The sequence below is a fragment of the Podarcis erhardii genome (genome assembly GCF_964252035.2).
Source record: "Podarcis erhardii genome assembly, chromosome: 18".
Taxonomy (NCBI): Eukaryota; Metazoa; Chordata; class Lepidosauria; order Squamata; family Lacertidae; genus Podarcis; species Podarcis erhardii.
The window spans coordinates 8,729,581-8,756,642 of record NC_138516.1 but is presented as its reverse complement, the minus strand read 5'-3'; the positions used below and the strand labels follow the sequence as shown (position 1 = coordinate 8,756,642).

The window sequence follows — 27,062 nt, the reverse complement described above, 5'->3', positions numbered from 1 at the left end:
TCTTGAACATCTTATTTTTATTGCCACAAATCATACAAGTTGATCAACCCATGGTCCTCTTATTCCCATAAACAAGAACCTGTGTGCATGGTATCTGAAGAAGTGTGCATGCACACGAAAGCTCATACCTAGAACTAACTCAGTTGGTCTTTAAGGTGCTACTGGAAGGAATTTTTTTATTTTGTTTTGATCTTAATTTCATTGTCCGTTTTGCTGATATTATTATCTTGAACATCTTATTTTTATTGCCACAAATCATACAAGTTGATCAACCCATGGTCCTCTTATTCCCATAAACAAGAACCTGTGTGCATGGTATCTGAAGAAGTGTGCATGCACACGAAAGCTCATACCTAGAACTAACTCAGTTGGTCTTTAAGGTGCTACTGGAAGGAATTTTTTTATTTTGTTTTGATCTTAATTTCATTGTCCGTTTTGCTGATATTATTATCTTGAACATCTTATTTTTATTGCCACAAATCATACAAGTTGATCAACCCATGGTCCTCTTATTCCCATAAACAAGAACCTGTGTGCATGGTATCTGAAGAAGTGTGCATGCACACGAAAGCTCATACCTAGAACTAACTCAGTTGGTCTTTAAGGTGCTACTGGAAGGAATTTTTTTATTTTGTTTTGATCTTAATTTCATTGTCCGTTTTGCTGATATTATTATCTTGAACATCTTATTTTTATTGCCACAAATCATACAAGTTGATCAACCCATGGTCCTCTTATTCCCATAAACAAGAACCTGTGTGCATGGTATCTGAAGAAGTGTGCATGCACACGAAAGCTCATACCTAGAACTAACTCAGTTGGTCTTTAAGGTGCTACTGGAAGGAATTTTTTTATTTTGTTTTGATCTTAATTTCATTGTCCGTTTTGCTGATATTATTATCTTGAACATCTTATTTTTATTGCCACAAATCATACAAGTTGATCAACCCATGGTCCTCTTATTCCCATAAACAAGAACCTGTGTGCATGGTATCTGAAGAAGTGTGCATGCACACGAAAGCTCATACCTAGAACTAACTCAGTTGGTCTTTAAGGTGCTACTGGAAGGAATTTTTTTATTTTGTTTTGATCTTAATTTCATTGTCCGTTTTGCTGATATTATTATCTTGAACATCTTATTTTTATTGCCACAAATCATACAAGTTGATCAACCCATGGTCCTCTTATTCCCATAAACAAGAACCTGTGTGCATGGTATCTGAAGAAGTGTGCATGCACACGAAAGCTCATACCTAGAACTAACTCAGTTGGTCTTTAAGGTGCTACTGGAAGGAATTTTTTTATTTTGTTTTGATCTTAATTTCATTGTCCGTTTTGCTGATATTATTATCTTGAACATCTTATTTTTATTGCCACAAATCATACAAGTTGATCAACCCATGGTCCTCTTATTCCCATAAACAAGAACCTGTGTGCATGGTATCTGAAGAAGTGTGCATGCACACGAAAGCTCATACCTAGAACTAACTCAGTTGGTCTTTAAGGTGCTACTGGAAGGAATTTTTTTATTTTGTTTTGATCTTAATTTCATTGTCCGTTTTGCTGATATTATTATCTTGAACATCTTATTTTTATTGCCACAAATCATACAAGTTGATCAACCCATGGTCCTCTTATTCCCATAAACAAGAACCTGTGTGCATGGTATCTGAAGAAGTGTGCATGCACACGAAAGCTCATACCTAGAACTAACTCAGTTGGTCTTTAAGGTGCTACTGGAAGGAATTTTTTTATTTTGTTTTGATCTTAATTTCATTGTCCGTTTTGCTGATATTATTATCTTGAACATCTTATTTTTATTGCCACAAATCATACAAGTTGATCAACCCATGGTCTTCTTATTCCCATAAACAAGAACCTGTCATTTATCATTATTCCCCATGAATCAGAGCCTAACTGGCCTATATTATTATTATTATTATTATTATTCCCATAGGCTACAGCAAGCCATTCATTATTTACTATTGATTATGAATCGCCCAATTAGCCTGATTTATAGAGCTAATGTTGGCAGTGATGATAGCTGGTTGGTCTGATTTGATTTATGCAATTCTTAAACTTGCTATTTTATAGGTTTTCGGATGTTTTGCCCACGTCAAAAAGTTTGATCTTGTTCCAGTTACTAACTTTGTTAAGTGACTTCCTCGCATCCCCTCGGTTGAATTTCATTGCATGTCCTTTTAACGGTTTTCCAAATCCCAATTTATATGAAATTTAACTTAAACATCCTTAGATCTTCACCTTATGGAATTAAACATATTAACTGTAATTTTCAATAAGGCTATGATTTATGTTTGTTTGTCTTGTGTGTTTGTTTGTTTATAGTATTGTGAAAACTAATAATTTTTTGGGAAAAGTTTGATCTTGTTCCGGCTCCCTCCCTCTCACCCTGTTCACCACTTTGCCCCCCTCCTGAAAAGCTGTCTATAATAAATATTCTTGAAATAAACCGCTCTATAAATCGACGATTGCAATCTCAACGCAGCACCCATGAACGGGCAGGTCTTCGCCCCAAGAAGCTTACAGTTAATTTATTTAGGCCAGCACGTTAATTATTTCGTTATCACATTAGTACACCCGCTTTTTCCAGCAAGGACACGGTTCTCCCCCTTCCTGTTTGACCTTCATAACAACCCTGGATAACAACCAGCTATTTTTTGGACTACAACTTCCATCATCTCCTGCTATGTAGAAATATCTAGAGACCCAAGTTTGGGAAACTGGTTTAGACGGACCCCTGGCCTGACCCAGAGCTGAAAGATGGGAAAGACAAAGGTTAGATGCCAGAAATTATACTGTATTTTTCGCTCTATAAGATGCACCAGACCACAAGACGCACCTGGTTTTTGGAGAAGGAAAACAAGAAAAAAAATATTCTGAATCTCAGAAGCCAGAACAGCAAGAGGGATCTCTGCGCAGTGAAAGCAGCAATCCCTCTTGCTGTTCTGGCTTCTGGGATAGCTGCACAGCCTGCATTTGCTCCATAAGACGCACACACATTTCCCCTTACTTTCTAGGAGGGGAAAAGTGAGTCTTATAGAGCAAAAAATACGGTAAATTGGGGCCTGCTTTTTTGTGTTATCGCTATGCCCCTTGCTGGCTTTCGCTGCCCGCTCTCCTCTCAGAAGCCCGGAGAAGCGATTTATGAATATTTCCAAGCTGCAAACTTCCAGGATGCAACATTATTATCCGTGTTCCCTGCTGCTGTTTTTGCAAAAAATAGAGAAAGAACTCCTCTATTAAAAATAAAAAAAGGAACTATTGAGAAAATGTTTGCCCAGTCCAACTTTGCAGTTCTTCCAAAGGACACAAGAAACCAGTCTGTCGTGGTTTTGAGAAGTTTTATTGTTTGATTAAAAAAAGAGAGGATTTTGCACAAAAAGCGTAAAAGATGGAGAAAGGATGGAACGATTCGGTACGGGTGGAAGAAGGTAATAAGGCTGTTTTAGCTCTCATCAAATTAATAACCCCTGCACCGGCTGGGTTTTAAAATTCATAACGGGATTGGGGATGGAAGACTGTGAAACTAACTGAGATGATTCCTGGCTGCGTCGGGAAGCAAAAGCTCCTAATTTGACGCACCTCAAACTTTTAGAAACCTTTGCCAAAAGTAGGGCGAACGGGATTTTAGACGACGACAGCAGAATGTACAGCAAAGTTTTTCCTCTTCGGGATCCAGAGAAGCCTCTGGAAGCCATTTAAAAGGGGAGAGGGGTAAAAGCGTTTCCTATGAACAATGAACACACACATTTTAAATTTATTTTTTGCTTCCAGACATTCATTCAAAATGGTTTGGGCTACAACGCCCATCAGCCGGGGGCTGTAGTTCAAAACATTTGGTTTGCTGACACCAGGGGAGTAAGTCCTCTCTCAAACCGCCACCGGTTCCTGCGCAAGCCGTCACCCAGGGCGTCACAAACACCGATAAATTATTTATTTTTGGGCTGTCCCAAGGCAGAGAGAGAGAGAGGGTTTCACTGCCACAACAGTCCAGTTTGCTCTGACGGGATTGTCGTGGTTCTGGTATCACATGTACTTCTTACAGTATATTTGATACACACATATATATATTTAAAAATAAAGGCTCTTGTGTCCTATACAGAATACGCACTTCCTATTTCATGTCACAAGTCTGATGCAGAACTTGTTCTGTGTCCTCCCGGACGGGGATGAAGGGAAAAGGCTTCACAGGCTGGCTTCCGGAGGAGGCCTCTTGCTCTGCAGATTTCTCTTCCTTTTCTTTTCTAGGATTTCTTCCTCGAAGATTTCTCTTTCCCTGAAGGATAAAGAGACAGGAAAGGGAGGGGGACACACGACAAAATCTAAGCTCGTGGATTCAAAAATTAATACAGTAATGTGTGGAGAAGTTAACGGAGGCTCGTCTTCAGTACCACAGCAACAGCAGACTAAATTTTGCTAAAGACGTGGACATTTGGAATGATATAATAATTTATTAGATTCAGGTGGGCAGCCGTGTTGGTCTGACGCAGTCAAACTAAATAAAAAAAATAAGAAATTGTCCAGTAGCACCTTAGAGACCAAGTAAGTTTGTTCTGGATATCAGCTTTCGTGTGCATGCATGAAGTCGTCCGAAGAAGTGTGCATGCACACGAAAGCTTATACCCGGAACAAACTTACTTGGTCTCTAAGGTGCTACTGGACAATTTCTTATTTTTAAAAATAATTTATTATTTATACCCCGCCCATCTGGCTGGGCATCCCCAGCCACTCTGGGTAGCTCCCAACAGAATATTAAAAACACAATAAGACGTCAAAAACTTCACTAAACAGGGCTGTCTCCAGATGTCTTCTAAAAGTCAGATAGTTGTTTATTTCCTTGACATCTGGTGGGAGGGCGTTCCGCAGGGCGGGCACCACCACCGAGAAGGCCCTCTTCCTGGTTCCCTGCAACCTCACTTCTCGCAGGGAGGAAAGTGCCAGAAGTGCTGCTGTTTCTTTACCTGAATTGCTCTGACCACAGATGCATTTGTGGAAAACTCATGGAGTGTATGATTAAGCCAACTGGGGACGCAGGGTGGCGCTGTGGTCTAAACCACGGAGCCTCTTGGGCTTGCTGATCGGAAGGTTGGCGGTTCGAATCCCCGCGATGGGGTGAGCGCCCATTGCTCAGTCCCTGCTCCTGTCAACCTAGCAGTTCGAAAGCACGCCAGTGCAAGTAGATAAATAGGTACCGCTGCGGCGGGAAGGTAAACGGCGTTTCCATGCGCTCTGGTTTCCGCCACGGTGTCCCGTTGCGCCAGAAGCGGTTTAGTCCTGCCGGCCACATGACCCGGGAAGCTGTCTGCGGACAAACGCCGGCTCCCTCGGCCTGAAAGCGAGATGAGCACCGCAACCCCATAGTCGCCTTTGACTGGACTTAACCGTCCAGGGGTCCATTGCCTTTACCTTTTTTTTTAAGCCAACCACAACTAGAGGGGGGACCCAGCAATACTAGGGCATTCTCTCCCTTTTTGCAAGTTTCCCTAAAGCTGTTGTGGATAAGAAGCGATGGAAGCAGTTACCTTTGGCTCACCAGAGGCCCTCTCAAGTATATCTCTTCCGCTTTCTTGTAGTCGATATGGTCCACGGCTGAAATGGCATAGATGATGGCCTGGGGGCGAAGAGAAAGAAAATTTGCAAGTATGTTTGACACAGGGATGCGGGTGGCGCTGTGGGTTAAACCACAGAGCCTAGGGCTTGCCGATCAGAAGGTTGGTGGTTCGAATCCCCGCAATGATGGGGTGAGGTCCCGTTGCTCGGTCCCTGCTCCTGCCAACCTAGCAGTTCGAAAGCATGTCAAAGTGCAAGTAGATAAATAGGTACCACTCCGGCGGGAAGGTAAACGGCGTTTCCGTGCGCTGCTCTGGTTCGCCAGAAGCGGCTTAGTCCTGCTGGCCACATGACCCGGAAGCTGTACGCCGGCTCCCTTGGCCAGTAAAGTGAGATGAGCACCGCAACCCCAGAGTCGGCCACGACTGGACCTAATGGTCAGGGGTCCCTTTACCTTTACCTTGACACATTCAAGGAGGAAGGGTTCTGGAATGCAAAGGAAGGGCCGTGGCTCAGTGGTTAGAGCACCTACTTTGCATGCGAAAGTTTGATCTCCAGGTAGGGCTGAGACCCTGGAGAGCCGCTGCCAACCAGTGTAGGCAATATTGACCAAGGGTCTAACTGGCCGTGTGTAAAATCGGCACCTTATTCAAAATCGTCAGGGCTAGAATCTTAGTTCGTCTTTAGGGATAGAGCTGCAGCTTAGTGGCGTGACGCTAAGGATCACATATTGATGCTTTTGATTTCTGGTGCTGGAGGAGACTCTTGAGAGTCCCATGGACTCCAAGAAGATCAAACCTCTCCACTCTGAAGGAAATCAGCCCTGAGTGCTCACTGGAAGGACAGATCCTGAAGCTGAGGCTCCAAGACTTTGGCCACCTCAGGAGAAGAGAAGACTCCCTGGAAAAGACCCTGATGTTGGGAAAGATGGAGGGCACAAGGAGAAGGGGACGACAGAGGACGAGATGGTGGGACAGTGTTCTCGAAGCTGCCAGCATGAGTCTGACCAAACTGTGGGAGGCAGCGGAAGACAGGAGTGTCTGGCGTGCTCTGGTCCAGGGGGTCACGAAGAGTCGGACATGACTAAACGACTAAACAACAACAACAACGAAGGATCTTATGTCCGATCTGTGGCAGCATTTCCAGGGAATCTGTGAAATCCCGGAGAGCAGCTGCCAGCCAGTGCTGGCAGCACCAGTTCAGGCAGCTCCCTGTGTCCCAACTCCTTAAAAAAAGGCCGTGATTTACCTCGGGGAACAAGACGTCCAAGATGAACTTGATACTGTCCCTGCTCACTTCGGGTAGCACCTTGGGGTCTGCCTCTTGGTAAACCCGTCGCAGGTAGTTGAGAACGAGTTCCTGTTGGTGGTCGTCCTCCAGGTAAACCTCCATGCAGGGCAGGTACGGCCGGGCGACGACAAAGTCGCTGAGCCAGCGCGACGGCTTCTTGCTCCTTAGGATGGAGCGGAGGTGGTCGTCTGCCCCCTTGGACTTCACTATGAACTCGACGATGCGCTCGTTGGCCTTGTCCCGGGCGGCCCGGGCCCGATCCGGGAGAACTTTCCTGGGGGGCTTAGCAGGCAATGGCTCGGACGGCGACTCGCCCGGGTCTGCTTCCTCCGCCTCCGGAAAGGTCTCCTGCGGCGGTTCGTGGAGGACGCCTGTTCGGACGGAGTAGCCTCGGGGGGAGGAAAGCAGACAGCAATGTCACGGTTTCTCCCCCCCCCCCCCAATTTTTTTTTTTGGTTTTCGCAATATTATAAACAGACAGACAAACATAAATCATAGCCTTATTGAAAATTACACTTATTAACTTTGTTAAGAGACTTCCTCGCTTCCCCTCGGTTGAATTTCATTGCATGTCCTTTTAACGGTTTTCCAAATCCCAATTCTTATGAAATTTAACTTAAACATTAACATCCTTGAATCTTCACCTTGTGGAATTAATATGTTTAATTCCATAAGGCAATGTCACGGTTTCTGCGGGAAGGCGCAGAAAAGAGCCTGACTTTCTCTCAGGTATCATGGACAAAAAAAATCATTCATTTATTGAATTTATAAACTGCCTTATACCTGGAGGTCTCAGGGTGGTTCAAAAAATAAATAAATCACAATATATAAAATAAAAATACAATAACGCCACCGCTCTAAAGAGTATGGGCTGTTGATCAGGTCAACCAAAGGCCAGGTTAAAAAGGAAGGTTTTAGCCTGGTGCCTAAAGGTGTATAGTGAAGGTGCCAGGCAAACTTCCCTGGGGAGAGCATGCCAAAGACAGGGAGCCACTGCCGAGAAGGCCCCGTTCTCGTGTTGCCACCCTCCGGACCTCTTGAGGAGGAGGCACACGAAGGAGGGCCAAATATTATGTTCCTTCCTCCCCATCCCTCCGGTGAAACATCGAATCTGGACAGGAAAGGACACGCTATGGAGAAGAAACACGTGCACAATACCCATTTTGCAGGAGAGGAAACTGACAACGGCTAGGACTTGTCTCACTGCCACAGAAGGAAAATGCCTACTGTATACCACGTCCCAAGAAGCCACAGACCATCAATCCCCCAAAGGAACTTTTAAAAAAACAAAAATTGGGAGATAGTGACGTCTTGGCTGTGTGTGTGTACATGCAAAGGTGCCATTGATGGGAACCTTCTTTGATTTTGTTCCTTCATTAGGAAAGCAGCGCGTTTTAATAGGCAATGAACTACTCACTCATCTCGTGGGCGTAATACTCCAGGAAGGACCCCGTGAAAGATTCGCAGCCTGGGAACGGGGAGAGAAGAGGAAGGTTTCTCGACTAAATCCCATTTTTGGAGATTTCAAGTTACGTCACGCCGTCGCAGAACTTTGTTCCCACCGTGGAAGCCGACCATGGATTTAAAAGCAAGGCTTGACGGGGTCATACATTAAATGAGCTTCTGCACTGTCTCTTTGTCACACTCTAGAGTTACCAAAGGCCACCAGGTTTCCCTTTAAAGTCTCCCTTGTAACATATGGTTCTGATGGCTTATTCATACAGTGTATATTTTCTTCTGATGGCGTTTGTACGGTTTCGTCACGGCCTTTGGGCTAGTACAGTGGTACCTCGGTTCTCAAACGTAATCCGTTCCGGAAGACCGTTCGACTTCCGAAACGTTCGAAAACCGAGGCGCAAAGGGCTGGCTGCAAGTTCAACTGGAAAAATTGAAAAACGCGCAGCGGAAGTCGTTTGGCTTCCGAGGTGGGTTGGAAAACGCAAGCAATTACTTCGGGGTTTTCGGCGTTAGAAAACCAAAACATTTGGCTTCCAAGAGGCTTAAAAACTGAGGTACCACTGTACAATAAACTCTTATTTACTTACTGACAGCCACGAGGCTATTCGGGGGGGGGGGGCGGGAGGGAAGAGGGAAGAGAGATGGGAGATGGGTCTGTCATGTGGCTTCATTCCATCTCCTCTTCCCCTTGAACTCCCCCAACCTGGCCGTTACAAGAAGCAGTGTGCGAGAGCTTGCTTTCTTCCTCCTCCCTCCCAGCTTTCCTTTCCTTTTGTGTGGCGCCTCTGCGGCTGATTTTACACAATCAAGAGGTATAGGGGGCTTTATGAAACAAATAAAAAGAAATAAAAAGAAAAACATGGAACTGCAGAGAGAAAGTGGGAATGGCCTGGGGTTCGGACTCGGAGGCTGAACCTGAGGAATCCCAGCCTGCACAGGATTCCCCGCCTCCAGAACCAGCTGAGCCGGGGCTGGGGCCTGAGCCTGAAGGGTCCTCACCTGCGCTGGGTCCTCAGGTGAGTCTGCTCTGGCTCCGGAGGTGATGGAGGACCCATTGCCTGCAGGTGCTCCACTCTCAGCCCCGTCAGAGGAAGCTGAGGTTGCCTCTGGATCCGCTAACCCTCCAGCCTCTCCTGAGCTGCAGAGGCTCAGGGCAGAGAGGCGGAGGGAACTAAGTTCTCCCAGGAGGAGTGCTCGCCTCCAGGCCAGGAGAGGCGAGTCACCAGAGGATCGGGGCCACCCTATGCCTCGGGGCAGATAAAAGCCAGCCAGCCCCAGTTCCAAGTTGCGGGAGCAACACTGTTGGTTGCTAGTTCTTGCCTGAACCCTGTCCTGCTTTTCTGCCAGAGCTCCTGACCCGCCCTGGCTCCCTGCTTGCAAGCCTGTTCCTGACTTCACCCAACTCCCTGCCCTGCACCCAGCTTCAGCTACTACGGACTGCCTCCACGTTGACCATGGACCGGACTTGGACCTCGCCTCTTGGGTAACCCACGGGACCAGCACAGGAAGAAACAGAATACAGAGTTCTGTGCTGGTCCCGGGGGGGAGGTTACCGTGGGGCGAGGTCCAGGACCTGAGTCGAGGGTCGGTAGACTGTCCTCCCCGGGCGAAGCGGGGTCCAAAGCGAGGAGCCGGGCAAGGACAGGAACTCTGGAGGAACAGGTCTGGGTGCTGGCAGAAACAGCTCTTCAAGGACGTTGCTCCCGCAACCTGGGACCGGGCTGACTGGCCTTTATCTTCTCTGACGCCAGGGACGGTCCCGGCCCACAGGTGACCCACCTCTCCTGGCCTTAAGGCGAGCACTCCTCCTGGGAGAAACCAGTTCCCTTCGCCTCTCTGCCCTGAGCCTCTGCAGTTCAGGAGAGGCTGAAGTGTTACTGGACTGCTGGAAAGAGAGGACACTCCTCAGCTGCTGGAAAGAGAGGACACTCCTCAGCCCCCCCCCCATCCCCACTCTGCTGGCTAAGCTTACCTACTCGAACTAGGTAGTCTGTTATCAACGTGATGCACCAGTCGATATCGTGGGGGTGACTCTCTTTGGCTCTGGCCTGGGGGCAAAATCATAGCAAAACGGAAAAAGAAACAGAATATTATCTCCCCTGGGGAACACAAGCCGTGCTTTTTGTGGAAGACACAAACGCAGAGCGGAGGATCATCCCCCCCCCCCAAGAAGCTCACACCTTTGCCGTTTAAAACTTACTATCAGTTTTCCCTTCTCCTTGCATTCATAGTGCTTCAGGTTTCTGAACGAGGTGCAGAAGCTGCAGGGGGAAGGCGGAGGGAAAGGGATACGACGGGTTAGCAAGTGGAAAAATCTTACTGACGGCCGCAAGAACACAGATGGCTAGATACTGGAGAGAAGCAAAGCGTTTTAGTCAGCGGTTCCCCAATGTTTTTTGGGGGCTCTCCCCCTTTGGTTCTCTAAAAATCACCCCCCACCAGTTCCTGGAGGGCACAAGGAGAAGGGGATGACAGAGGACAAGATGGTTGGACAGTGTTCTCAAAGCCTGGTGGGCTCTGGTCCATGGGGTCACGAAGAGTTGGACATGACTAAACGACTAAACAAGAAGTCCAAAAATTATTGGCTCCTGGTGGAGTACAGGATCAGGTTTCAGGTGCTGGTTTTAACCTTTAAAGCCCTATACGGCCGAGGACCCTCATACCTACAGGACCGCCTCTCCTGGTATGTCCCATGGAGGACCTTACGGTCTTCAAACAAAAACATCTTGGAGGTCCCGGGCCACAGGGAGGTTAGGCTGGCCTCAACCAGAGCCAGGGCTTTTTCGGCTGTGGCTCCGATCTGGTGGAACGCTCTGTCACAAGAGACCAGGGCCCTGCGGGACTTGACATCTTTCTGCAGGGCCTGCAAGACAGAGCTGTTCCACCAGGCCTTTAGCCAAGGTACAGCCTGACCCCCTCCTTTGGCAATCTTCACAGAACTCTAGCCCAATGGTTGCCATGAATCTGATTTGAACTGGTTTTATAATGAACTGATTTTAGAATGTGGTATCATTTTACTGTTGTTAGTTGCTCTGAGCCCGGCTTCGGCTGGGGAGAGCGGGATATAAATAAAATTTTATTATTATTATTCTTTATTCAGCAATGGGTGAGAAGGGTTTCAAATTCAGACCTACACCCAACACTCCTTGCTGAGAAAGCAGAGCAGAAATAAGTTTTTTCTGCCATTGCCTGTAGGAGCAGTTTAGAGACAGCTCTGTGAACATGCCGGGCATCAGAGCAGCTCAGCCAATGGGTGATCAGAACCCAGACCAGGACTGCATTTAAGCTGCACTTACCCAGAAGGCATTAAGTATAAATACAAATTTAAATTCTAAACTTTAAAGTTTATGGTTTGGAAGGTAAAGATAAAGTTAAAGATAATATTCTTAAATTGAGTTAGATTGTTAAGATAAACTATTTTTGACAAATATGGGAAGAATTTGCTGAAATAATGATTAAATCGGAATACAAAAAGGGAGGTATGAGGAGGTCTAAGACACAAGATAATGAAATGAAGTAATTTTGAATTTATATACTTTTTTCTCTTTTTTCTTTTTCTTTTTTCTGCCTTTTTTCTTTTTCTTTTTGTTTTTCTACTCTGTTGATGTTTTTAAAGGTTTTTGTATTTTTGAAAATTTGAATAAATATCATTAAAAAAAAAAAAAAGCTACACTTACCCTTTGGATTTCATGCTCAAAGTGTCCTGGATGAGGATGACGTTGGCCTTCCTGGCTTTCTGCTGTACTCTTTTCACCTGCCGGGAAGAGAAAACCCCTGTCTTATGCCTACCCCCATCCCCTTGCAGGAAGGGCGGGAAAACAGCCCCCTTACAAAAAGATGCAACAAGACAGAACGTTTTTATTCTTACCACTGCAGGCCAAAAAGGTTGTCTTGGCATTCTGCACCAAACCAGCATCCCAGCTTTGATGGTACAGGGCTCTGAAGGCAGAACGGAAACAGAGGTTGGAGGCCGGAACGGGGAATTTCCCTTCCCTTCCGGGTTAAGGCAGTGTGGTGTAGTGGTTAGAGTATCGGACTAGGACCTGGGAGACGGGTTCGGAACTCCACTGGGCCATGGAGCTTGCTGGGTGTGACCATGGGGGGTCAAGCCACAGCCTCTCAGCATAGCTGTCAACTTACAGATTTGAAAATAAGGGGCCAGCAGCCTCGAAAATAAGGGACCAGCAGCCAAAATAAGGGATTTTCGGAGCACAGGTATGTTCGACTTCTGAGCCCCTCCGAGCCAAAGGCAGAAAGCCCAGCCAGCAGCCAAGCGAAGCCTCAAGCGGTGGTTCCCACAGCGCAGCAACCCGGCAAAGGGGATGCAGCAAGGAAAACCACCGTCACCTCTCCGCTGGGAAGCGCTGAGCAAAGGCGAGTCCCCAGGCAACGCGGCCGATTTGATTGGCACAAGGCATGCAAGCTCCACCCCCCAGTCGTTCTCAGACTCCTTATTGGGTGAGCAACGCAGCCAAGCAACACAGTTGGAGCCTCCCTCCTCCCTGGCCGGCAGAGAGTAAGGGAGGGAGAGGAGCTGCTTCCTTGGAAACCCGGGAAATTGAAGGGACATCATCAATAAGGGACAGCAGCGGGATATGACGCTGGGATAAGGGACTGTCCCTCCAAATAAGGTACGCTTGACAGCTATGCCTCTCAGGCTGGCCTACCTCACAGGGTTGTTGTGAGGATTAAACAAGGTGTACCACCTTGTGCTCAGTGGAGGGAAAGATGTAATAGTAATAGTAATTTATTATTTATACCCCACTCATCTGGCTGGGTTTCCCCAGTCACTCTGGGCAGCTCACAAGAGGATATTAAAAATAAAACATCAAATTAAAAATTAAATTAAAACAAATAAATAAAACATCAAATTAAAAATACACTAAAATGTCACACATTAAAAACTCCCCTAAACAGGGCTGCCTTCAGATGTCTTCTAAGTCAGGTAGTTGTTTATTTCCTTGACATCTGAAGGGAGGGCGTTCCACAGGACGGGCGCCACCACCTAGAAGGCCCTCTGCCTGGTTCCCGGTAGCTTCACTTCTCACAGTGAGGGAACTGCCAGAAAGCCCTTGGAGCTGGACCCCAGGTATACTGGGCCGAGGCAGAGACAACTATCGGAGGGAGAAGGCCGATCCTTAGCAGGCTGCGTCACCATGGGACAAGCCACTCCATTTTAGTTTTTGCGATCTGGACCAAACCAAGGTTGGATTTGAAACGGGCCCTAAATCAGATTGGGGTGCCCTGATAAGAAACACACCCACCCCTTTACATGTGTGCCTCTTTTATCAAAAAAGGGAAGACTTGAACCGACAATGGGTTGAAATATCACATCAAGATTTCTCCTCAATGCCACAGAGAGGTGGAAGTCTTAGCAAAAGAGATAAGTGATGGATACTGTACAATGTATGTATAAAGGTAAAGGGTAAAGGGACCCCTGACCATGAGGTCCAGTCGTGGCCGACTCTGGGGTTGCGGCGCTCATCTCGCTTTACTGGCCAAGGGAGCCGGCGTACAGCTTCCGGGTCATGTGGCCAGCAGGACTAAGCCGCTTCTGGCGAACCAGAGCAGCGCACGGAAACGCCGTTTACCTTCCCGCCGGAGCAGTACCTATTTATCTACTTGCGTTGGTGTGCTTTCGTACTGCTAGGTGGGCAGGAGCAGGAACCGAGCAACGGGAGCTCACCCCGTCAAGGGGATTCGAACTACCGACCTTCTGATTGACAAGCCCTAGACTCTGTGATTTAACCCACAGCGCCACCCGCGTCCTATACAATGTATGCATAGAGGCGGTTAAAATTGCATAAATAAAAGTTTTGTTAAAAAAAGAGATTCTGTGATCCTGCCAGGGGAGATTTTGCAGAGGGTTCCGACTGGTTCTCAGGAGGTGTGGGGTAGTGGCTACAGATTGCTGGACTAGGACCTCCAATAGATTCCCCCCGAAAAACGCTCATGTCCCTGTGGAGATGGAATTCCTGAATTGGTGGCGCATGTCCTTATGGCTTGCCCTCTTTATAAAGACTTGAGGAATGAGATTACCACCCCTCTTTTATCGTCCATCCCGGGTCGCCCAGCCACTGCCCCAGTGTCCTTTCTCTTGGCAGATCAAGATGAGCAGGTGACAGCAAAGGTGGCAAGGTTTTTGGCTGGGGCAATCAGAATCAGATCCACCATTTGACTATTGATTCAAAACCCCAAAATGTATTTTATATGATTGACTTTTTATTTCTATTCTTTGTATATCGGACAGTGGTACCTCAGGTTAAGTACTTAATTCATTCCGGAGGTCCGTTCTTAACCTGAAACTGTTCTTAACCTGAAGCACCACTTTAGCTAATGGGGCCTCCTGCTGCCGCCGCGCCACAGGAGCACGATTTCTGTTCTCATCCTGAAGCAAAGTTCTTAACCTGAAGCACTATTTCTGGGTTAGCGGAGTCTGTAACCTGAAGCGTATGTAACCCAAGGTACCACTGTATTGTTGTTTTATTGCTATGGCCGAGGCAAATAAAGATTCATTCGTTCATTCATTCATTGCTGGACTAGGACCTGAGAAAGACCACGGTTCAAATCGCATGACGCTCCCTAGGCGTGAATCTGGCCAATCGGCATCTTACAACCTGACCTACCTCACAGGGTTGGCGGCCAAAGGCCAGACCCTCCCCACGCCTGCTTTAAAAGGTTAAGATTGCATACATATGCAACAACAGCAGCAAGAATACTCATCGCGAAGTATTGGAAGACACAAGATTTACCCACCCGGGAAGAATGGCAGATGAAGTTGATGGACTATATGGAACTGGTGGAAATGACTGGCAGAATCCGAGACCAGGGAGAAGAGTCAGTGGAAGAAGATTGGAAAAAATTTAAAGATTATCTACAGAAATATTGTAAAATTAATGAGCTATAGAAAAAATGGTGGAATGAAGTTATATGGCTTTGGCAGGAATGTTATAAGGAACTAGGTACAGATAGATTGTTAATGTATTAAAGGGAAAAAACAAGGTTAGAATATGTTAAGATTAATTACAGGACAGAAAATAGATGAAGATGGAAAGGAATTGCTGAAACAGTTAATTGAAGTGGAATACAAAAAGGGAGGCGTGAGGAAGTCAATGAAACAAGTGAATGAGAGTTAAGATTGAAAATATTGGAAGTGTTTTTAATTGTTCTTGTTTTGTTTTATAAATTCAGTATTTTATGTAGTGTTTTTGTTTCTGTTTTTGTATTTTATTATGTTGATTTGTTTAATTCTTTTTCTTTCTTTTTGTAATCTTTAAACTCTTAATAAATATTATTTTTAAAAATAAAATAAAAGGTTAAGATTGGGCTTGGGAAAACGCCGGTGCGGCTGAGCCGTGCAGAGAGAGAACGGGCCTCACCTGGGTGCAAAAGGATGCTGGGGAGTTCCTCGTCTTCATCGTCCCTGGAAGCTGGGCTGTGACTGTACCTCCCGATGGGGCTAAGCCGCGGGGAAGAGGCAGGTGCAAATCCTGTCAAAGGAAAAGGCATTAATCAATTTCAGCTTTTACTACAGAGTACTGAGATCTTCATCACCTTGCCAACAAAGGTCCGTATAGTTCAAGCTATGGTTTTCCCAGTAGTGATGTATGGAGGTGAGAGCTGGACCATAAAGAAGGCTGATCGCCGGAGAATGGGATGCTTTTGAATTCTGGTGCTGGAGGAGACTCTTGAGAGTCCCATGGACTGCAAGAAGATCCAACCTCTCCATTCTGAAGGAAATCAGCCCTGAGTGCTCACTGGAAGGACAGATCCTGAAGCTGAGGCTCCAAGACTTTGGCCACCTCATGAGAAGAGAAGACTCCCTGGAAAAGACCCTGATGTTGGGAAAGATGAAGGGCACAAGGAGAAGGGGACGATGGAGGACGAGATGGTGGGACAGTGTTCTCAAACCTACCAGCATGATTTTGACCAAACTGCGGGAGGCAATGGAAGACAGGAGGGCCTGGCGTGCTCTGGTCCAGGGGGTCACGAAGAGGCGGACACGACGAAACGACTAAACAACAACACTGAGATCTTTTCCCTCTCCTTTTTCTTAAAAAAACAAACCAAACTGCTGCTTTAGTGGGGAGAGGGAGACAACCACCTGTGCGTTGCAAGGTGCACACAGGAGGTGCAGAGTCAGGAAGAATTGTGGGGCGGGAGCTGCCCTGCCCCCCTGGCCTGAAAGATAGCTCAGTTGGTAGAGCATGACTCTATGGGACCGCCTCTCCCGGTATGCCCCACGGAGAGCCTCAAGGTCCATAAATAGCAACACGCTAGTGGTCCCGGGCCCTAAGGAAGTCAGATTAGCTTCAACCAGAGCCAGGGCCTTTTCAGCACTGGCCCCGGCCTGGTGGAACGCTCTGCCTCATGAGACCAGGGCCCTGCAGGATCTGATTTCTTTCCGCAGGGCCTGTAAGACAGAGTTGTTCCACCTGGCCTTTGGCTTGGAGCCAATTTGATTCCCTCCCCCTCTCTCTTTTTCCTTTCTCCTCCTGTGATGAGGCTGCATTTTAATATTTCAATGTTTCAATATTTTAATGTTGTATTTAATATTCTTTTTAAGTTGTATTCACTCAACTTGTTTTTATTATTGCTTGTTAGCCGCCCTGAGCCCGGTCTTGGCTGGGGAGGGCGGGGTATAAATAAATAAATATTATTATTATTATTAATAAATCTCAGGGTTGTGGGTTCGAGTCCCACACTGGGCAAAAGATTACTGCATTGCAGAGGGTTGCACCAGAGGATGACGGTGGTCCCTTCCCAACTCTACAATTCTGTGTTTCTACGATCAACGCCATTCCAACACTGTAGCGAAGTTAGGAAATTTCAACAGACCAAACTTTGGTCAAGTAAGCAGCAAAGTATTATGGGAAGTTCAAAAGCCATAAGATTTATGGGGAATGGGTTCTTGTTGCTTTAACACTTGCAGACTAACAGTCTCCAAATGTGTGAAGTTGCTTATCTCAGGAAGGAGCTTGTCCAGGTTGATTAGTGGTCCTCTGACACCTGGTACCTAACTCATTCACACCCAAATATCCACCCTAATCACTCTGGGAATGTGTAGCTGGTAAATGTCTGAGGAAGGGCGGAACTCTTTGATCCAAAGTCCTGGGAACTAACAAGCTCAGCTGTCACAAGTTATAATTACAGTGGTGTCTTTCGAAGCAAGCCCATTGACGGCTTAGCGGATTAGCGCTATTAGTGGGCTTTTAGTGGCTTATTGGATAAGCAGATAAGCCGCTTAGAAAAAGGGGGGGGGAGGGGAAAAACCCGCAGGAACTCGCAAGACATTTCGTCTCGCGAAGCAAGCCCATAGGGAAATTTGTTTTGTGAAGTGCCTCCAAAACGGAAAACCCTTTCGTCTAGCGGGTTTTCCGTCTTGCGAGGCATTCGTCTTGCAGGGCACCACTGTATTAGCCAACTAGCTGACCACTGGTGAATTTAAACACAATCAAGAATTGTGATTGGGTCTGAGTTCCGTTACATCTGTTGAATTTCTGCCTGCATTTTGTGGAAACAATTTGCGGGGTGGGACAAGTATAACCTTCTCCCTTGGGTTACGTCTTCTGGTGCCCTGGTACAGGCGAGTGGTGGCAGCAACTACCGTATTTTTCGCTCTAGAAGACGCACCAGACCACAAGACGCACCTAGTTTTTGGAGGAGGAAAACAAGGAAAAAAATATTCTGAATCTCAGAAGCCAGAACAGCAAGAGGGATCGCTGCGCAGCGAAAGCAGCAATCCCTCTTGCTGTTCTGGCTTCTGGGATAGCTGCGCAGCCTGCATTCGCTCCATAAGACGCACACACATTTCCCCTTACTTTTTAGGAGGGGAAAAGTGAGTCTTATAGAGCAAAAAATAAGGTACCTTTTTTTGATGCGTTTTGTCCTGTAAAAAAGTATATGCTGCCGGCCGCCGTTTCTCTAAACCTGATCCAGTTGGATGGTAAGAACAAGTGAGGGAGGGGCGCGTGGCCGGGGCATTACTACAAACACACAAACACCTTCCTCCGCCCTGGCAAAGCACGCAAGCTACCTTCTTCGTCTTCAGAATCCAGAAGCTGGAACTGTTTCACGCTGAAGGCCGCATCCTGCCTTTGCCCCGCCTTGCCTCCCGGAAGAGACTCTGCGGAGGAGTTCAAGTCTCCCGGACGACTCCTTCCTCGATTCCGTTTCTGCCGCGTCCCCTTCGGGTGCCTGCTGCTGTTGGGGCCTCTGCTGTGTCTCCCTCCTTCCTCTCCTCTGGCTGGTTCAGCTGAAAGGCACCTGGCGGGGGAGCCCAGCAGCTTCTTCCGCACCCGGGGCCCCACGCCCGATTTCGCGAACCTGGGGCGGGGCTTTCGAGAGGCAGCCGCCGGGGTGCTTGTTCTGTTTGGGGAGGGGAAGCCGCTGCCCTTGCCAGACCTGCCCCGAGATGGGCAGCGCCCCTCTCCCCTCTTCTTAAAGGACTGGCCTGCGTCAGATTTGGGCAACGGTTTCTGCTGTTTCTGGGGGGTGACGGTCGTTGCTGCTTCGGAAAAGGAGCAGTTCTGGCCAGCTGCCTCTCCAAAGTGTTGTGGTTTAGAGATGGGAGATGCCTTGGAGCCGAAGCAACACTCGACGGAACTCTCCCTGCTTTCTCCCTCGTGCGGGTCCCTTGGAGACGGGAGCTGGCGACACTTAGCCGGACGCCCCAGCGACGCTCCGGCGGGGGTGACCTTCCGGGGTGACGCTTTTCCTTTCCGCCCCTTGGGTGAGACGGAGTTTTCGCTAAGGATATCCAGGGCCTTCCGGAGAGCATGACGGTAGATCAGCTCATCTATGGCTTTGCGGTTTTTCTTGCTCTGACCTGTTGAGATAATAATAAATAATAAAATTTTATTTCTATCCCGCTCTCCCCAGCCGAAAACGGGCTCAGAGCGGCTAACAACAGTAAAATGATACCACATTCTAAAATCAGTTCATTATAAAATCAGTTCAAATCAGATTCATGGCAACCATTGGGCTAGAGTTCTGTGAGGATTGCCAAAAGAGGGGGTCAGGCTGTGCCTTGGCTAAAGGCCTGGTGGAACAGCTCCATCTTGCAGGCCCTGCGGAAAGATGTCAAGTCCCGCAGGGCCCTGGTCTCGTGACAGAGCGTTCCACCAGATCAGAGCCACAGCCGAAAAAGCCCTGGCTCTGGTTGAGGCCAGCCTAACCTCTCCGTGGCCCGGGACCTCCAATATATTTTTGTTTGAAGACTGTAAGGTCCTCCATGGGACATACCAGGAGAGGCTTTAAAGGTTAAAACCAGCACCTGAAACCTGATCCTGTACTCCACCGGGAGCCAGTGCAGCTGGTATAGCACTGGGTGAATGTGATCCCGCAGTGAGGACCCTGTAAGGAGTCTCGCCATGGCATTCTGCACCCGCTTGAGTTTCTGGGTCAGTCTCATGGGCAGCCCCATGTAGAGCAAGTTACAATAATCCAGTCGAAAGATGCGTCGAAATGACTCAGGAGCTGAGTTTGCCCTCCACTACCCCCACCCCGGCCAGCCCTGTCATTCCTCTCTGAGCTGCTTGCAGAGGGAGAGGGTGGCATACCAACGAGACCATTGTAACCAGATGGAAACACTAGGGGAGAGAGTTGCAGCTACAGTGGTACCTCGGGTTACATGCACTTCAGGTTACATACTGTCAGGGGTTCAGGGAGAGAGACGCAGAGTGAGGGGGAAGGATTCCAGACTGACGAGGAAGAGGATGACAATGACCCAAGATTGTCCATGAGTCCGTCCAGTGAATCGGAGGACTCCCAAAAGGGAGCCCCTCTGGTCAAGCCAAGGGGAGCTAGAGGGGGAAGCAGTCAGGAGCAGGGAAACGAAGGGGGAACCCCCAGTGGGAGTTGGAGAGCGAGACCGGCTGCTCCGCTGGAACGGAGTGAGGGGGGAGGAGTGACCAGTGTGTCAGAAGGAGCAGAACAGGAAGCAGAGAGGGGAAGGAGATCAGGGCAAAACGTCCTGCCGGAAGGGGAGGAAAGTAGTATTGAGGGCAGTGTAACTGTCGAAAGGAAGGTCAGGAGCAACGTAAGCGCGCCAAGTTCAAAATGGGAGGCGCGCGGAAATGAAGAGAGTCCTGGGGAGGAGCCTGGTCCCAAAGCCCGAAGGAGGGGGGAGGAGGCGGCAGAGGATTCAGCCTCTGGAGAGTCCCGAAGGGAGAGAACACAGGGGGGCAGAAAGACCCTGCGGGAAAGGAAAGAGAGAAAGAGGTGGACCAGTACAAGCCTCTTAAACTGGTGTCGAGGCGGGAGTGACTCAGAGGGGACTTCAGCGGTCTAAGGGTAACAGACGTAGGGTCACGGACCTCGGATGTAAAGCTACTAATGTTCTCCAATAAAAGCTTTTGTACATAAGCTGGAGTGGACTTTGGTCTCTTGTGAGCTGGGACCACGGGTGACTCTGACACATACGCTTCAGGTTACAGACTCCACTAACTCAGAAATAGTACCTCGGGTTAAGAACTTTGCTTCAGGATGAGAACAGAAATCGTGCTCCGGCGGCGTGGCAGCAGTGGGAGGCCCCATTAGCTAAAGTGGTGCTTCAGGTTAAGAATAGTTTCAGGTTAAGAACGGACCTCCGGAACAAATTAAGTGCTTAACCGGAGGTACCACTGTATTTTGCTCCCCTCCTTGCTGGATGGCTACGAAGATTGGACCTGCAGCTTGGCTATGCCCATAGGGCCAATAGCCCCCACGCTTGGTAGAAGGTAAAGGTAAAGGACCCCTGGACGGTTAAGTCCAGTCAAAGGCGACTATGGGGTCGCGGCGTTCATCTCGCTTTTCAGGCCGAGGGAGCCGGCGTTTGTCCACAGACAGCTTTCCGGGTCATGTGGCCAGCAGGACTAAACCGCTTCTGGCGCAACGGGACATTTCAGTTTCCGAACGCCGAAAACCCAGAAGTAAATGCTTCCGTTTTCAAAAGTGTCTCGGAAGTCGAACGGCTGCTGCTGCGGTTTTTTTCAAATTTCTCCACTGACTTTGCCGACCCCCCCTTTGGGCCTCAGTTGCCACACGTTTCGGAAGTCGAGCGGTCTTCCAGAACAGATTACATTCGACAACCGAGGTACCACTGTATACAGGCTTCTGAAGCCCACGCCCTTGTATATTTTTAGACAGCAGGCGGAAAAGTTTCTCTTCAACCAGGCCTTGGGCTGATTACTATTATAAAGGAAAAAGGTAAAGGGACCCCTGACCATTAAGTCCAGTCGCGGCCGACTCTGGGGTTGTGGCGCTCATCTCGCTTTACTGGCAGAGTGAGCCGGCGTACAGCTTCCAGGTCATGTGGCCAGCATGACTAAGCCGCTTCTGGCGAACAAGACCAGCGCACGGAACGCCGTTTACCTTCCCGCCAGAGCGGTGCCTATTTATCTACTTGCACTTTGACGTGCTTTCGAACTGCTAGGTTGGCAGGAGCTGGGATCGAGCAACGGGAGCTCACCCCGTTGCGGGGATTCGAACCACCGACCTTCTGATCAGCAAGTCCTAGGCTCTGTGGTTTAACCCACAGTGCCACCCGCGTCCCTGATTACTATTATACAGGCTTTTAAATGTGTTTTTGGGAAGGAAGCGTTATTGTTTTTTCTGCTTTAACTATTTATTTGTGTTGCTCACTTGTGTTGTTAACTGCCCCGAGATCTTTTTGTGGTACAGTGGAACCTTGGTTCTCAAACGGCTTAGCTGATGATCAAATTGGAACCTGAACGCCACAAACTCGGAAGTAAATGCTTTGGTTTGTGAACTTTTTTGGGAAGCCGAACACCCGATGCGGCTGTTGACTATTGTTCCCGGGGCACCTGCGCAAATCGGAAGCCACGCTTTGGTTTTGGAACTTCCAGAATGTAGCATGTTTGAGAACCAAGGTGCCACTGTACATAAATCTAATAAATCATCATCATCGTTATAAAATAATTCTGGATCCCAGTCGCTGGTAGAGATGGGAGGAGAGAAGGCTCTTGTGCTCAGGTCGTGCCCTGGGAGTTACCTTCTGAGGCGTCGGGTTGGCCACCTAACTGAGAGGCGATGCTGTTGATGTCCTCCTCCTCCAAAGGTTTGACGTCTGCGTGGCGCACAACAATCCTTTTAAGAAGTGAGAGAAAGCAGTTAAACACCCCCACCATAAAGTAAAGGTAAAGGACCCCTGGACGTTTAAGTCCAGTCAAAGGCGACTATGGGATTGTGGCGCTCATCTCGCTTTCAGGCCGAGGGAGGCGGCGTTTGTCCGCAGACAGCTTTCCACGTCATGTGGGCAGCAGGACTAAACCAATGGGAAACCATGACAGAAACCAGAGCGCATGGAAACGCCGTTTACCTTCCCGCCGCAGCGATGCCTATTTATCTACTTCCACTGGTGTGCTTTCAAACTGCTAGGTTGGCAGGAGCTGGGACAGAGCAACAGGAGCTCACCCCAGCGCAGGGATTTGAATTGCCGACCTTCCGATCGGCAAGCCCAAGAAGCTCAGTGGTTTAGACCACAGTGCCACCCGCGTCCGTACCCCCACCATACCGTGGTCCCATCCAGCAGCGTCAACAAGGGAGCTTGAGATGCTGGACGTGCAACTTAACTGTTTATTCAGGCAGAGAATTTCAACCAGAAGGGTTCTCGGCGTGCTCTTCGGATCTTGTCGCCTTCTGGAAGTCCGGCCGGCGGACAAAACCTGAAGGATGCAGGAACGCAACATACACTTGTGAGATTTCTTAATGTTAAGGTCCTACAGGGCAGGTCTCAACAAAACAGAACGGTGTAAAGACAAGAAAAAGATGTGGGTCGCACTAATAATAATAATAATAATAATAATAATAATAATAATAATAAAAGTAAATAATTACCTTTACTTTAAGTAATCTTATCACTTGAAATAGTAGAGTGAACGTTTAATTCTGGAATAGCGATGGGGGGTCACAGAATTGTGCCTATGTGTCTGTTTGAAAATTGTGGATTTTTTTTAAAATAAGTGATCCTGGAAGTGTTGTTGGTACCCAGGCCTAATGTGCAAGCGAAAACATAAGTTGTGTTCTTTTTCTTTGCGCTATTGCTATCGCCATTACCATTTGCGCCCAAGCTAATTTCGAATCCACTGCAGGGAACTGTAGGATACAGTTAACTTAATGCTGATATTCCACATTTATTTGTGTGGAACTTACTTCCAAATAAACGTGCTTAGGATTTCAGTCTTAATATTTTTCTCTTACTCCTTTCCTTTTCTGTGAACCGCCCTGAGACTTCTGGGTATAGGGTGATATATAAATTCAATAAATAATAGATAAGAAGAAGAGACATATCTGATTTTTTTTATTTATTGAATTATAACCTGCCCTTCCTCCTGAAGGAGCCCCAGTTGGCAAAAGCAGGTTCACCTTTAAATAAATAAACACCTTTAAATAAATAAATTGGCTGAGGGGCCGCAGGAAGCTGCTTGGGTCCCGATCCAAGTGGGGAGGGAGGCCCACTGGTGGGACAACCCATCACTGCTTCCAGAGAACCCCTGCTATACCTCGGGGGGAAATACCACGGGTATCCTAAACTTCCTCCAACATCCTGATATGGCATAGTAACAACAACAACAATAATTTATTATTTATACCCCGCCCATCTGGCTGGCCTTCCCCAGCCACTCTGGGGGGCTTCCAAAAAAAAATTAAAATACTGTAATACATCAAGCATTAAAAGCTTCCCTAAACAGGGCTGCCTTCAGGTGTCTTCTAAAAGTCTGGTTGTTGTTATTCTCTTTGACATCTGGTGGGAGGGTGTTCCACAGGGAGGGCGCCACCACCGAGAAGGCCCTCTGCCTGGTTCCCTGTAACTTGGCATCTCGAAGTGAGGGAACCGCCAGAAGGCCCTCGGTGCTGGTCCTCAGCGTCCGGGTAGAACGATGGGGGTGGAGACACTCCTTCAGATATACTGATCGCCTTCCCATAGCAGCTACTGGTAGAGATGGGGAGCAAAGCAAACAGAAAGGAGATAAAAAGGTCCAGAGATGTTCAAATGAGTATCACCTTTGCAGGCCACCACCGCTTCTTCCACGTGCAAAGGATGTACTTTGCCTTCTTCATGGTTGCCGTTCATGGAGGATAGCGGGCAAGAGAGGATTTGAGGTGAGGGTTGGTGACCGCCAGGGTTCAAGGATCTGAAAAGACAAAATATCCCATTACTGCACCTTCGCTCGTAAAACGGCGATTCCTGCATTCCAGGGGTGAGGCGACGCTTGGAGTGCCTTCCGACTTTCTGATTCTGTGAAAAGCAGCCTTATCCAATGGAGAACCTAAGAAGAGAGTAGCTGGATCAGGCCAGCCCAGTGTCCTCTACTCGCATCAAGACTCTCATCAAAGCTCATAATAAAGCAATAAAGCACCTTCGACTGTTTTTTTATTCCATGAACCGATTAAGGGTGGTATACGAATAATAAATAACAATCTGAAAACGCTGGCAGCAACAGCAAATCCAAGAGTGTAAATAACGAGATGGTGGGACAGTGTTCTCAAGGCTACTAATACGAGTTTGACCAAACTATAGGAGGCAGTGGAAGACAGGAGGGCCTGTCGGGCTCTGGTCCAGGGGGGCACGAAGAGTCGGACACAACGAAACGTCTAAACAACAACAAAAGTATATGTATTAGGACAATGCTTGCTGACAATGGTCCGTATAGTCAAAGCTCTGGTTTTCCCAGCAGTGATGTATGGAAGTGAGAGCTGGACCATCAAGAAGGCTGATCGCCGAAGAATGGATGCTTTTGAATTCTGGTGCTGGAGGAGACTCTGGAGAGTCCCATGGACTGCAAGAAGATCAAACCTCTCCATTCGGAAGGAAATCAGCCCTGAGTGCTCACTGGAAGGACAGATCCTGAAGCTGAGGCTCCAAGACTTTGATCACCTCATGAGAAGAGAAGACTCCCTGGAAAAGACCCTGATGTTGGGAAAGATGGAGGGCACAAGGAGAAGGGGACGACGGAGGAAGAGATGGTGGGACAGTGTTCTCGAAGCTGCCAGCATGAGTTTGACCAAACTGCGGGAGGCAGTGGAAGACAGGAGGGCCTGGCGTGCTCTGGTCCAGGGGGTCACGAAGAGGCGGACACCACTAAATGACTCAACTACAACAACAGCAACAACAACAACAACACTAAATCTAAATAATAATAATAATAATAATAATAATAATAATAATAATAATAACGGCCTCGGTCCAGTATACCTGAAGGAGCATCTTCACCCCCATCGTCCACGCCTCAGCATGCCAGGATTGCGGTTGATTCCTAAGACAGAAGTGCTCTTTCAGGGCGGGCAGGTGTGGGGGACTCCCTGGTCCTGAATGGGGTGACTGTGCCTCCGAAGGACCAGGTGCGCAGCCTGGGGGTCATTCTGGACTCACAGCTGTCCATTGAGGGGCAGGTCATTTCTGTGTCCAGGGCAGCTCCATCTGGGACGCAGGATGAGACCCTCCCTGCCTGCAGACTGTCTGGCCAGAGTGGTGCATGCTCTGGTTATCTCCCGCTTGGACTACTGCAATGCGCTCTACGTGGGGCTACCTTTGAAGGTGACCCGGAAACTGCAATTAATCCAGAATGCGGCAGCCAGACTGGGGACTGGGAGCGGCCGCCGGGACCATATAACACCGGTCCTGAAAGACCTACATTGGCTCCCAGGACGTTTCCGAGCACAATTCAAAGTGTTGGGGCTGACCTTGAAAGCCCAAAATGGCCCAGTATCCCTGAAGGAGCGTCTCCACCCCCATCGTCCAGCCCGGACACCGGGGTCCATCTCCTGAGGGCCTTCTGGCGGTTCCCTCATTGCGAGAAGCTAAGTTACAGGGAACCAGGCACAGGGCCTTCTTGGTGGTGGCGCCCTCCCTATGGAACGCCCTCCCACCAGATGTCAAGGCAATAAACAACTACCTGACATTCAGAAGACATCTGAAGGCAGCCCTGTTTAGGGGAGTTTTTAATGTATGACATTATTATTATTATTATTATTATTATTATTAGGGAGGGGATTTGAGTTCCCCTCACCCCATTTTCTTTGAGCCCCCCCACCCCGTTTTCTTGACACAGGTACCTCAGCCCCCCCCCCTTAATGGGGGTGAGATTGGCAGGCTGGGGGAGGGAAAGGGGCGTATTATGGGATAGGGAACCCTCACTTCCTGGAATGGTAATGATAATACAGTCATAGGTTTTCCTCCCCAGTTTGCTCCCTCCTGGCAAATTCCCTTTAAATTATTGTTATTAATTCGTTAATTACCTCAGGCCCCTCACAACGGGGGAGGCGGGATTCGAACCTGCCACGCCTCTGGATTTGCAGGGGGTTTCGTCTTCCCTCTTCCCTTTTGGTCGTTGACGCGAGGGTCGCAGGCCACGCCCCTCGCCCCTCCTACTTACTCCGTTCGTCGCCGCTGATGGGAGACTTCGTTGCCTCGCCCCGCCTCCCCTCTCTCCGCCCAGCCAATCCGCGCGGGGGATTCACCCGCCCCCCTCCCACTTCCCACGGACTCCCAATTTACCGCACCAAACCGCCTCGACTCCCGCGAGAGGCGCGAGCGACCAATCAGAACGGGGTAGGAGGAGTTTAGGGGGTCGTCCTGGCGGCGGCTTGTTTGCCTACCCGCCTCTTCGGAAGAGTCGCGTGCAAATGCGGAACGGTTTCTTTGAGCCCTCTCTGGCCAATCAGGGATGGAGAATGTGACGTCACTCGCCGGCGCGCGCGTTCCCCTTTTCCAGCTCCGCCCCTCGAAGTCTGTGGCGTTT

At 48.4% G+C, this 27,062-nt stretch overlaps 1 protein-coding gene across 1 annotated transcript; it reads right to left on the bottom strand.

Moving 5' to 3' along the window:
* Positions 1-3,348: 3,348 nt before the first annotated feature.
* Positions 3,349-26,647, bottom strand: PWWP3A (PWWP domain containing 3A, DNA repair factor). Its single transcript, XM_081846159.1, has 14 exons — positions 26,560-26,647; positions 24,325-24,455; positions 22,894-22,985; positions 22,313-22,407; positions 18,356-19,147; positions 15,699-15,809; positions 12,188-12,258; positions 11,997-12,073; positions 10,520-10,580; positions 10,292-10,367; positions 8,279-8,329; positions 6,820-7,250; positions 5,544-5,632; positions 3,349-4,297 (listed from the first exon to the last, which is right to left on the bottom strand). Exons 2-14 carry the CDS (start codon positions 24,379-24,381, stop codon positions 4,207-4,209), a joined length of 2,094 nt encoding a protein of 697 aa, XP_081702285.1. The 5' UTR covers positions 24,382-24,455; positions 26,560-26,647; the 3' UTR covers positions 3,349-4,206.
* Positions 26,648-27,062: the final 415 nt, after the last annotated feature.